Source organism: Girardinichthys multiradiatus, chromosome 6 (genome assembly GCF_021462225.1).
Source record: "Girardinichthys multiradiatus isolate DD_20200921_A chromosome 6, DD_fGirMul_XY1, whole genome shotgun sequence".
Lineage (NCBI taxonomy): Eukaryota > Metazoa > Chordata > Actinopteri > Cyprinodontiformes > Goodeidae > Girardinichthys > Girardinichthys multiradiatus.
In genome coordinates, this window is record NC_061799.1 from 6015588 (window position 1) to 6028922 (window position 13335).

The following is a 13335-nucleotide window of genomic DNA, read 5'->3' on the forward strand; positions in this document are numbered from 1 at the left end:
AAAAAGGATTCTTCATAAAATGAAGAACATTATGGAGAACCCTGAGCATCCTCTTCATGAGACTGTTGTACAACAACAGAGTGTCTTCAGTCAGAGGCTTCTTCAGATCTGCTGTAAGACGGAGCGCTACAGGAGATCCTTCCTGCCCACAGACATCAGCATCTACAACGGCTCTTTAAAGAAACCTTCATAATGAGCTACAACAACATTTAATTTCCCTTTGGGATTAATAAAGTATTTTTGAATTAAATTGAATTAATACACATCTGGTTATTCTAAAGGACAAAATAACAATATGAATTTTCATCGCAAAGTTTACACATACAACATTTGTGTGAGTGCTAAAGTCTTGGGCTTCCTGGACATTCATTGTGTCCAATTTCTCTGATCCACATGTATGAATGGCTCTTTGCTGTGCTTTGCTGAGCTCAATTTGACAAATGAGATCAAGTATTGCTAAATGGGAACCAAAAATGAATCTTAAGTTAAAACAGTGAAATTATATCCAAGCTCATGCATGAAATGTTAGATAGTGTTGCACTGTACAAAATGGTTGCCGAATACACAGTTTTTGTACTTGAAAATTAAAAATTTGGGGCGATAACCCATAGAGAGTCTTTCTGTCTCTGCAACTTCTACAAAAAAAGGAACTACAATCTTCTGCTTTTCTGTTCTGACAAGAGAGATAATATTCTACAGTGTCACTGTTGGTGCAGATGCTCTATGTGTTTGATAAGAAAAGTCACAGTCACTGTTGTGGATGGTGTTTTCACAGCAGTTCAACCTTGGTTTCTGTAGAACTGATTTCACAATCAAGAGTCAGTCCAGTCATGTCTTGCCAGGAGTAGTCAGCAGTTAAAAAAGGGTCACACTTGGGTGGAGGGTGTGTTGGGCCCTGGTTATACTTTGGCCATTTAAACGTTAGTCAAAAGGATTGACAGGAAAAAATGAGGACCAATATTTTCTGCCCTCTGGTGTTTCCATCAGTGCAGTCAGTGCAAATGAAAACTGGAAGAAGACGACTTTGTGGTTGCAGTGGACTAGAAATGACTAGTAGAAAATCACACATCAACACGTCTTCAGAGGCAAACCACAGATAAGACGACTGCACTCTCTTGACATGCAATCCACCAAACCGTCTTCCCTCCCCGTTTCTCACTGGAGAAAAGATTCATGTTAAAATCTTCCTCTATATATGCATCACAAAATCCTTGTAAATGCTCTGATCATCTGCTTCCCCCCATAAACGTCAAATGGTGTGTGACATGTGCAACCTGCATCTGCTTAAAAATGTTTTCAGACTTCACCTTCTCATTTCTAGGTGACAAACTCGTGCAAACGGCCGAGTGTGTAAAAACATAAAAAGTACTCAGAAAATCAAATCAGTTCTGCTAAAATAAAACTGGCCCCTACTAAGTTTGATGCAAGGGAGAATATATGAAAAACGGCAGAAGTGGTGCTGAGATGAGTTTTCAGTGTGAAAACACAATTGCTGCTTTTCCCCTTACACCATTAGAAAAGTCTCCCAGCCTGTGCAACAACAGAGAGGTGTGTTTTTCTGTGAAAAAGTGATAAGAACTCGCTTTAAAGGTGAATGACAAAGAAATAATCTGAGAATAATTGTGGCAATGGAACTGTTTTTGACAGTTTTTGGCATTACTGAAGGTAAAACAAAAATAATACAGAAAGCTAAGGAAAAGCTCTACAACATTTGGAATGATTGATAAATACACAGAGACAAAAATGATCGGAAAGCCGATTTAAGCTTGACTGTGCCTGTTGAACTCTGACCTTTCAAATAGTTGCTTCGCCTCCTCGGGCACACAATGACCAGGAAACACACCGCAGCTTTTTTACGTCTACAAACCAACGTCTCCGGCCAGATTCTTGGTGTTAGAGGGGTGAAATTTACAACCAGAAACGGCTGCAATGCCTGCAAACAAGGGGAGCTGCTGATCACAAAGATGGATTGAGGGGGGGGGACGGGTTGATTTGTGGAGTGTTTACAACATGTTGAGCGAAAGTTCATCTTACATTTTCTTCTCTTGTTCCTCATAATCTGCAACCCTGCTGACCCTGGAGTTCAGAGTTAAACTGGAACCTTTAACTGGTTGGCTGTTAAACAAAACCCTACAAAGTTACAGTATGCAAGATTTAAGTTGAGAAAAGGTGTGAAAACCAACGCGTTTGTGTGTGAAAGAAGAACGGTCTTGCAGTCAGTAGCGTCCAGTAAATCATTCATTGTGTTCACACTCTGTGCCTATCTGGTGGCTGCAGGTGGTATCAGACTGGAAGCTTGATGAGGTTCGGCCCACCACTCCCAGTAGGTGGGGTGCCAATGCCGGGGGTTTGCATGCAGTCAAATCCTCTGTCTGGTTGGAAACTTCAGGACACAAGGAGAGGGAGTGACACCTTATGGCTTAGTTTGAGGCAAAGGCGTGGAGAGAGTTTAAAACAAAAAGAAAGGGGTGTTAAAGTGCGGTTAGTGCTTTAGAGCCAAAGGAACGTGTGAGAGGATAAGATAGCACAATGTGGTTTTCATTCAGATACCGCACCGAGAGGGGGTGCAGAGGTGAACGCTCACTCTCGGAGAGTGGAACTATGCAGGGATGTGAATGCAGGAAAGTCAGTTGAGCCACAACAGGCCATCACTGCATGAATCCATTACAAGCAGTGCAGTCAGAGAAATCCTCCATCTGCTGCAGTGCATGAGGTCTGGTTGGAAAGTTCAACTCAAATCTTGATTTCTAGAACAAATCTCCAGCAGTAACCTCAAGTGAAATAGGCATGCTTCACTTCTCAACAACAGAGTGTGCTTAGGACAAACTAACTGCAGACTGAAGGTTGTGAATAACTGAAATGGAAAAGATGACAGTTTGTTTTCAAATGTTTTTCCAAAGAAAACAATGAAAACTGTGGTCTGCATTTGTATTCCGTTAATAATTTCTAGAACCCACTAAAACAGCAGATACTTTGCCATTCATCTTGAACAGCTTTGCATAACCAGAGACAGAAATCTGGGCCCATTCTTTTTTGATAAAATATTATCTGAGAACTTAAGTTTTCAAGTCTTGCCATGAATCTTTAAGAGGATTTAGCCAATTGGGTCATTCCAACACATGAATCTGCTTTGATCTAAACAATGCACTCTGCCCTAGACTCAAGTCTTTTGCAGCCTCCAACAGGGTTTCTTCCAGGATTGTTCTGTATTTATCTCTGTCCTTCTCTCCATCAGTTTTGGCAAACTTCCTTGTCCCTGCAAAAAAAAAAAAAAAAACAACTATTCCCACAGCATGATGCCATCACAGCCATGATTTACTGGGAAAATGGACAAAAACCCTTTGGTCTCATCTGATCAGAGCGTCTTCTTCCATGTTTGCTTTGTTCCTTACAAGTCTGAGCAATGGGACTTCTAATAGCTTTCTCTCAGCCAGGAACCTTCTTCTTGCTACTCTTTAATAAATGTGTAGAGTACACCACTAATAGCTGTCATCCCAACAGATTCTCCCACCTGAGCTGTGGAATCTGTGCAGCTCCTCCAGAGTAACATTAGCCTCTTGGCTGCTTCTCTCATTAATGCTCTCCTTGCCCAGCCTGTCAGTGTAGGTGGCCGACTCTTAGTAGTTGTGGCAATCTTTTCCAGAACTCTGAGAGATGCTTAAAGCTTGGATATTCTTTTAAAACCTAACCCTGCGTTCAACTTCACCACAACCTTCTCCCTGACCTGTCTGCTCTGCTCCTTGGTCTCCATCCATGATGCTGTTTGTTCAATGATATTCTTTAACAAACCTCTGAGGGCTTCACTCAACAGCTGTGCTTATAAGAGATAAAATTATCCTCTTTTTGATAATTCCATTTAATTTTATTATGATGTGTCAAACTAAAGTGGCTGCAGATAAATGCTTGCCTTCATCTTTTATATTGTTTTTTTTTTGTAAATGTTTAAAAATCCATGCATTGTTTTCATTTCCCTTCACAATTTAGTACCACTTTGTTGTTGGTTTATGACAAACAATTTCAATAAAAGACACTGAAGTTTGTCATCATTTAAATAGCCATTAAAAATGTGAAGATGTTCAGGGCGTATTTATGTTCGAGAGATATTGTATCCTGTACATGCAGGTGCAGGCAAGATTGCTACTGATGCTTTAAATGAAAATCAAGACATCAGCTGATGGGCTGCTGTGCTCTCTGCTCCTTGTAAACATTCACATACATGTGGTGCAAACGCTGCAGCCTCAGGTGTATCTAAAAATTACTAGGAGTCCCCCCGCACTGTCTCAAGGGCCAAAAAGGGGTTTGAGGTTGAGCCTGAGAAAATAACCTCATGGCTTTGCTCAGTACAGATGGCTTTATTTAACCCTGAGCGTGCATGATCTCTATGACCTTTGACAGAGGTAGACAGCTGCAACAAAAAGGGAAAGCATTTATAAAAAAAAGGAAAGTCATACCACCACTGCACACACTGGGCCTCTGCTTCAATCACATACTCGCTTTAATAGTCAAAGATCAAGAATCAGGCCTGTGGTGGAGGCTGGGGGAGGGAGGGGAGGTGAAGGGGACGCAAGTGAGAAGGCTGTGGCAGCACTGATAGCGTCCTATCGACTCTGCCTTTGGTTTCCTGTTCTGAGTCAGTATGTAACCCTGAGACTAACATGTCACATTGCACTGCCCATGTTCAGATTAAAACATAGAGTCTGGCATTTACATCTGGTCTTAATAGTCATTTAATGCATAATTAAACATATTTTATGAGGGGTTTGCAAAATTGGAAGAAATTATGAAGGTGGCATTTACAGCTTTTTGTCTTGTTTACCTTCTGAGAAAAATACTTTGTGATCAGAACGTGTGACCATGTCCTCTCATTAGAGGAAGGGGAGGTGAGAGTTTGGCCATAAAATTCTAATGCAGGCAAAGAGTTATATAGTTATTTCTTTTAACGCTTTTCTCTATTAAAACCTTCAAATTTAAGTTGTTTTTTAAGTGGGCTGAAAAACAGTAATCAGTTTGAAAAAAGGTTAAATGAAAGGCAAATTTATTTGTAAAACACAATAAACCTGGTTTTGAGCTTGAGGTGTAAATTAGGCAATCCAAACCCCTCAATGGAGAAGGAAGTCCAGTTTTAAAAGGCAACATAATTTATTTAAGTTCAATGCAAATAGAGAATGATTCGAGCTCTGCTAGACTACTTTATCAAAACATGAATCAGTGTTTTCGTGTTTCTGTCATGGGTGACTAACAGGAAAAATTATTTCTGTGGGGAGGGGGAAAACATGAAACTGTGTGTGTGTGTGAGAGAGAGATAGTAATAAAGTGTCAAAGACATAGTAGTGTGGTTATTTCAGAAGAAGCTGTTTGTGGTGACGTTCTGCAGTTTTAGGGAGCATTTGGACGCTCATACACACTAGGACATAGTGTGTTCTCAGAGCTGGGACATGGTACCTGCAGTATCACGGCTCTGTGAGTATGAGACATGTGTTTCAGCTTCATGCCTCGCCTATCTACCTTCTGATTGCAGTTCTCTAAATTGCTGCAGCTGCTGCAAACAAACTCTGTTCCCAGAACAAGCTAAAAAAGAATTGATGTTGCTTTGCTTCTTTTAACTGACCTTAAACAGGTTCCAGAACCATTGCAATGATTTGCATTCACAGAGCTTGACAGATTTCTGCTGAAAACGTGTTGCCTATATGTGATTTAACCTTTCCTTACCATTCTATATGGCACTGATCACATTCATACCTTCCTTCTTGTTCCATGGGTAGCCCAACTGGGCCTCAGCCTGGGGTGGTAAGGCAGCGAAGACTTTAATGATGTAAAACAATAAGGCTGAAGTCAGTGCAGGTAAGCTGAAGCAGTGTAACTGTAAGGTGATACCTGCTCTCCCCACTACCAGGCTGTTGTGCGTCTCATTAACAGGATCACTTTTCAACCAGGCAAACAATCAGGTCGTTATCCATCAGAACCGAGCCCAGCTGAACAGCTATAACAAAAACATTTAATGAATTTATAATTATCCAATAAGTGTCTTAAAAGAGGACTGTTTTTAGTTAGGGGCACTTCTAGGGAGTTTATTAAAATGGGGCCCAATAATAATCTTTTGGTGCTACACTAAAATATTCAGATGTTAAGGAGTTTTGTTTAGGCATATTAGGTCTGATTAACACACATCTTGATTCTGCTTTGGTTGTTTTAAACACCCTGATAACCTGTAAGGTCTTGTTTTCAAGTACTGTCATAAAAATCAGCCAATTAGATCCTCTAGGGGAGTAGATCCCCAAAAGTTTTGAAATCCTTCCCATAAATGTCCATAAAATATTGAAGATCTGCTAATATTTTAACCTAAATATCTAATCGTGGTTTTTTTAATGGCGTTGCCACGTGTGAGTGGACATTCAAAAAGGGGCACTGTACAGGAAGAAAGTAGCATACAAGACAAATAATTTTGCACCTCATCTGAGCATGTGATTTCCTCTCTTAAATGCATGTCTAGGACATCCAATCTCAGTCTGACTTTTGTTTAAAACTCTAAAATTAAGATTCATTCTAAACATATTTTGTCTGTTTTACTTCACTAATTAAAACGCACAAAATGAAACGCACTCAGGAAGTTTATATCCAAGTTATCACTCTTGGAGAGTAATACAGATGACCAAAAACATCATAAGCTATTGCTAATCTAATCCTCCGGTGTCCAACAGGATCTATTGGGGGGTCTGGCCACGCTTTTGGCAACGTGCCCGCGGCGACACCTGGTGAACGATACGGCTTGTTTGCGCATGCGTAATGGTCAGCCAAAAATCCCAACGCCGTCTCGCTTGAAAAGTAGTTGTGTTGTAATCTGTCCAGAGAAACGGTCAGAGCAGCTCAGGGGGAGAGAGCAGTAATTTAGACCCGAGGAGTTTCTGAGTCCAGCAACATGCCGAGGTCCTTCCTGGTTAAGAGCAAGAGGGCCCACAGCTATCACCAGCCCCGCTACCTGGACGATGACTACACCAGACTGGACACTATTCTGGCACACGTATGCGCAGGTGGGTACATATGTGGGTAATTACCACCGGGAACTGGAGTACAGGGGCGAGTTTTTTGTTTGTTTGTTTTTCAACGAAATTATTAAAACTAAATAAATGATACATTTCCTGTGCTGTCAGCAGCAAACAGATCTCAGGGGGAGTTTGCATCCAAACTGGAACCCGAGGAAAACTTGAGCGCCGGCGCTGACAGAGAGTCCCCCGGATCGAGCCGGCGGTCCCGGGGGTCGCTGTCCTCCAGCTCCCCGCTGAGCTGTGGAGGCAGCGTGTGCGAACGGTCCTCCGACTGTGATTTCTGGCGTCCACCGTCTCCTTCCTCCTCACCAGGTTTGCACGAACCTGCTTCATCCAGTGAAAAGTTTGGCAAAGTTTGTTAAAGCTATTTCTTCCGACGGGGAATTAGCTTTTTAGCAAATCTTTCTAATTCTTTTCGTTCATATTCATTGTTTTGGTTACGTTATCTGTAATAATAATAATAAAAATAATGTATTATTATTATTTTTATTATTATGCAGCATATTTGAAATAATGTCCAAGCTTGAAGAATTAGTTTTTTGATATAGATTTGTTTTAAAAACGAGGGAGAAATGATGAAACAAACTGATTAATACTGATTATTGACCCAAGACACTCATGAACATGATGGTGATAATATTTGGATCAAAGTCATTTAACATTTTTTTTTACTTAGTCTGATTCTTGCATATTTTTGATGGTGGTAAATGTCACGAGTCTCTTAAAGCCATTTTCTGTTGTTCTGTGTTTTCATCGTTACGCAATGCTTGGATGTTAGGCAGTCGCATGCTAGTATTGAAACATGATTTCCAAAATGATCCTCCTCAGACTCCGAGAAATCTCCCACACCCACAGCGGAAGACGCCCCCTTCAACATCCCGCTCCTTCCTTACTCCTGGTCGGCTTACTCTCGCTCAGATCTGAGGCATCTGGCTCAGGGGCCTTATCAGCGCCAACCGCACCTCCGGGCCCACGCGGGGTCCCGCTCACCCGCAGCGGGCATCTACGGGACAGAGCACGGCGGCGGCAGTGAGCGGGTTTACGCGCAGCGGGGCCTCGGGACCGGGTGTTACCAGGAGTATTCCCCGTGCGCGGCCCGCGGGATCTACAGGATGCGGGACGGCGGGGAGTTGTACGCAAAGGCCAAGAAGAAGGAAATCAAATCTGAGGATGATTTTATGCACTCTAACCTCGAGGAAAACGGATCGTATAAGTGCATCAAATGCTGCAAGGTAGCAGTTTGTTTCAGTTTCACTGACATATTGGGAAATCCAAATTTAATTTGAGATGAGCAATTTTCTTAAAGTTTCTAATTATTCCCATACTTTTCCGTTCAAAGATATGTTAATTTATTATATTATTTTCCATATATTTCTATTTTATTGTATTTTATTTATTCTATATTATGGTATTGTATTCTATTTGTTCTGTATTGTATGTTTTTCCAAAGGTTTTCTCCACGCCTCATGGCCTGGAGGTTCATGTTCGGCGCTCACACAGCGGGACAAGGCCGTTTGAGTGCGGGATCTGCGGGAAAACCTTCGGACACGCAGTGAGCCTGGATCAGCACCGAGCGGTTCACTCACAGGTACCAGCCTCATACTGAAAAGATCCACAACAAGACGTTGCTCAGAGGCTTTAATAGGCCTGCAAGGCTAGACTTTGCAAAAGGCCGTAAAGGATTTTAGTTACCAAAAACTTTAGGTGGGGCTAGAATATGATCAAAAAGTTAATTTGTTTCAGTTATTCAAGTATTGCAACTCAATTTTATTCAGTTTATTATTATAGCGACAATTTACAATAAATGTTGTCTCAAAGCACTTTACAAAACTCAGTTCAATCGAAATACACGGATTTCAAGTCAAGTACACACAATCTAATTTATCCCATTTATCAAACAATGCAGTCAAGTTCAGTTCATTATTCAAATTGGTTAAAAAGTTTTTCTATCTAAGGAAACCCCGCAGTTTGCATCGAGTCAGAGATTTGTAGCATTCACTCCTCCTGGATGAGCATGTAGCGACAGTGGAGAGGAAAAACTCCCTTTTAACAGGAAGAAACCTCCAACAGAACCAGGCTCAGTGTGAGCGGCCATCTGCCACGACCAACAGGGGGTTTGAGAGAACAGAGCAGAGACACAAAGAGAACACAGAAGCACTGATCCAGTTGTACTTTTTATGGGAAAGAAAAGTAATCCGTTAAAGGCACCAGTAGCTCCTTTAGTGGCTTCATTTAGGACAGAAAGACAGTTAAACAGACAAGCTTTGAGCCAGTTTTCATAGAGTATGAAAGAAAGCACATACAGTTAGTCACAGAAGACACTCAGCTAATAGCTTCGTCTAGAAGAGAGACAAGGTTAAACACTGAAAGACGGGGCCAAGTATATCATCTATAGAAGGAGAAAATTAAGCTGTTGGCAGCAGCAGCTTAGCCTATGCCCCCTCCACGAAGGTGCCACAGCTAAACACAGATCCAGACCAAGAGTAGCTTCTAATAAAATAACTTTATGTGCTCTCTCTGTTTTTTAACAGCTGAAACGACAGCAAATAATGCAAAATGGGAAAGTAGTAGGAGAATGTAGGAGAGAGAGTGAAAGTGGTCATTTTGTCCTCCAGCAGTCTAAGCCTATAGCAGCATAACTACAGAGATAGCTCAGGATAACCTAAGCCACTAACTATAAGCTTTATCAAAAAGAAAAGTTTTAAGCCTAGCCTTAAAAGTAGACAGGGTGTCTGCCTCATGGACTAAATCTGGGATCTGGTTCCACAAGAGAGGAGCTTGATAACTAAAAGATCTGCCTCCCATTCTACTTCTAGAGACTCTAGGAACCACCAGTGAATCTGCAGTCTGAGAACGAAGTGCTTTGTTAGGAACATATGGAACAATCAGATCTCTGATGTATGATGGAGCTAGATCATTAAGGGCTTTATATGTGAGGAGGAAAGTTTTAAATTCTATTCTGGATTTAACAGGGAGCCAATGAAGGGAAGCTAAAATAGGAGAAATACGATCTCTCTTTGTAATTTTCATCAGAACTCTAGCTGCAGCATTTTGAATCAGCTGAAGGCTTTTAACTGCATTTTCTGGACATCCTGATAGTAAAGAATTACAATAGTCCAGCCTTGAAGTAACAAATGCATGGACTAGTTTTTCAGCGTCACTCCTGGACAGGATATTTCTAATTTTGGCAATGTTCCGGAGGTGAAAGAAGGAAATCCTAGAAACTTGTTTAATATAGGATTTAAATGACATGTCCTGGTCAAAAGTAACAAGGTTTTTTACTTTATTTCCGGAGGTCAATTTAATGCTATCCAGGTTAAGTGATTGACTAAGCATTTTCTTTTTGAAAGACTCCGGTCCAAAGACGACAATTTCTGTCTTGTCTGAATTTAGAAGCAGAAAATTTAAAGTCATCCAAGTTTTTATATCTTCAAGACATGCCTGTAGTCTATCTAACTGGTTGGGCTCATCAGGATTTATGGATAAGTAAAGCTGAGTATCATCAGCGTAACAGTAAAAATGTATCCCATGCTGCCTGATAATTTTACCTATTGGATAAATATATATATAGTGAAGAGAATTGGTCCAAGTACTGAACCCTGTGGTACTCCACAATTAACCCTGGAGTTTAAAGATGATTTATCATTTACATAAACAAACTGGAATCTGTCAGACAGATAAGATTTAAACCAGCCTAGCGCTGTTCCCCTGATCCCTACACCATATTCCAGCCTTTTTAAGAGAATATTATGGTCGACTGTATCAAATGCAGCACTGAGATCTAACAGAACCAGAACAGACACAAGTCCATTATCTGAGGCCATAAGAATACCATTAGTGACTTTCAGCAGAGCTGTTTCAGTGCTATGATGATCTCTGAAACCTGACTGAAACTCTTCAAACAGGTCATTGCTGTGTAAATGCTCATACATTTGATTAGCAACAATTTTCTCAAGAATTTTAGATAAGAACGGAAGATTGGATATAGGTCTGTAATTTTTCAAGTCATCTCGATCAAGCAAAGGTTTCTAAGTAAAGGTTTAATTACAGCTACCTTAAAAGCCTGTGGTACATATCCATTTACTAAGGATAAATTAATCATACCTAAAATGGGGCTGGTAATCAGAGGGAACACTTCCTTAAATAATTTGGTTGGGATTGGGTCTAACATACAAGTTGAAGGTTTAGATGAAGCTAATATTTCTGATAACTCAGGAAGCGCAACTGGATCAAAACAGTCCAAACAGATCAGATTCTACAGTTATCTCCAATGCTGTCTCATTTTATATAAATCCATTACACACACATATTGGCATATTTCAAGCTTTTTTTTTACTGTTAATTTGAATGATTATGGCTTATAGTTAATAAAAACCCAAACTCATTTTATGAGAATATTTGAATCATATACTGGACTGACGAGAATGATTTTTAATACAGAACCTCATTAAGAGGTATGTCCATGTACTGTACAGTATATGGACATTACATGTCAGACTAGGCCAACTCTTCAACTGATTGGAAACTTCACTCTGGACTTCAAGCAGCTTGGATTACGCCTCTCTTCACTCTTCCTCCAGACTCTGACCTTGATTTCCACACGAAATACAAAATTCACTTTCATCTGAAAAGAAGACTTTGGACCACTGAGCAACAGGAGTGACTGAACACAAAGAATGCAACAGTTGTAGTCCATGTCCTGGATACGTCTGTGCAGAGTGGCTCTTGAAGCTCTGGCTACAGGTGCAGTCCACAGCTTGTGAATCTGCCTCAACTCTTGAAGGAGTTTAGCTTTACCATCCTTTCAAGATGGCAGTTATCTTTGTTGCTTCTGGATAGTTTTCTACCAGTTTGTCCTTCCACTCAACTTTAAATTATTATGGCTCAATACTTCGCTAAGACCTTTTATGGCTTACTTTGATAGGTTAGCAGTGTGCCATAACATATGACTTTTGGATTAAAACCAAATTTTATTGATCTTAGCTGTAAGCCATATTCATCAAAAATACCAGAAATCAATACACAAACTATACCACTCTGTGTGTAATGAATCAATGAGTTTCAATTTTTGATGGAATTACTGAGATGCTTTAATTTGTCAATTGATATAAATTTATTGAGATTCACCTGTATAATGCCTTCAGAAAGTTGATAATGTTTTGGTGAGTCACCAAAACTAAAAGCTTATATCATGAATATTATAACTATTTTTTTGTGTTTGATGTCATGATTCCTTGAACAGGAAAGGAGCTTTAGCTGTAAAATCTGTGGGAAGAGCTTTAAGCGTTCGTCCACACTCTCCACACACCTCCTCATCCACTCAGACACACGGCCCTATCCGTGTCAGTACTGCGGGAAGAGGTTCCACCAAAAGTCGGACATGAAAAAGCACACTTTTATCCACACAGGTGAAAGAGATGCACCTTAAGCTTGAAATAAGGGATTCATTTCCTTCTTCCAACATGACTGATTACTTCAACTATTTGTTCTGGTTGCAGGTGAGAAGCCGCACAAGTGCCAGGTGTGTGGGAAGGCGTTCAGTCAGAGCTCCAACCTGATCACTCACAGCAGGAAGCACACAGGCTTTAAGCCGTTCGGGTGCGACCTGTGCGGCAAAGGTTTCCAAAGGAAGGTGGACCTGAGAAGGCACAAGGAGACACAGCATGGACTGAAATGAGCAGATTTCCTTAAATTCCGCCCTTTTACTGTGCATAGGCCAGTGTTTTAGTTTTCTGCATTGACCTGCTGTTTTTTCGTACTATTTAACTGATATTTATCATTTGTTTTTACATTATTATAAGAAAGTAAATGATAAATTTCCAAGATTGAATATTTGTATTAGCTGTTTAAAATTTATTTTATTTGTTATACAAACAGGGATTAAATATTAACTTAAAGATGTCATTTGGATATTTTTTCCCTCCAGTTCCATAGTGGCAATTTTTAATATGGGCAATGTGGCTCACAACCCAGGGTGCCATTCTGTCAGGGTGACACAAACATAAAAGAAGATTAAAAAAATTATGTCATCTGTAACCCCCAAAAGTTTTGTTTTATTGGCCTTTACAGTCAATAGGGACTTGGGCCTCCCTATGATGTACCCCTGAAACAAATTACAGCCAAGCACCTGGATGCATGGCTGACACAACAAAGAAGGTAATTGAAGTAAACAAATAAATAAGCCTTGGGAAAGGCCACACACTTCCTGTTCCATGTCAGTTCCCATGCATTTCCTCCTGCTCCATCAGGAACATTTGAAGCAGACAGATGGTTCAGATTTTTCAAAACAACC

At 40.5% G+C, this 13335-nt stretch overlaps 1 protein-coding gene across 2 annotated transcripts; it reads left to right on the plus strand.

Moving 5' to 3' along the window:
• The first annotated feature begins 5330 nt into the window (after positions 1-5330).
• On the plus strand, positions 5331-12944 carry gfi1aa (growth factor independent 1A transcription repressor a). 2 transcript variants are annotated; one of them, XM_047367568.1, is made up of 7 exons: positions 5331-5460; positions 6847-7028; positions 7149-7355; positions 7872-8275; positions 8494-8631; positions 12286-12451; positions 12542-12944. In XM_047367568.1, exons 2-7 carry the CDS (start codon positions 6917-6919, stop codon positions 12718-12720), a joined length of 1206 nt encoding a protein of 401 aa, XP_047223524.1. In that variant the 5' UTR covers positions 5331-5460; positions 6847-6916; the 3' UTR covers positions 12721-12944. The 2 variants fall into 2 exon arrangements, with proteins under 2 accessions (XP_047223524.1, XP_047223525.1); XM_047367569.1 differs by lacking the exon at positions 5331-5460 and having other exon boundaries at positions 6723-7028; positions 7152-7355.
• The last annotated feature ends 391 nt before the right edge of the window (positions 12945-13335 follow it).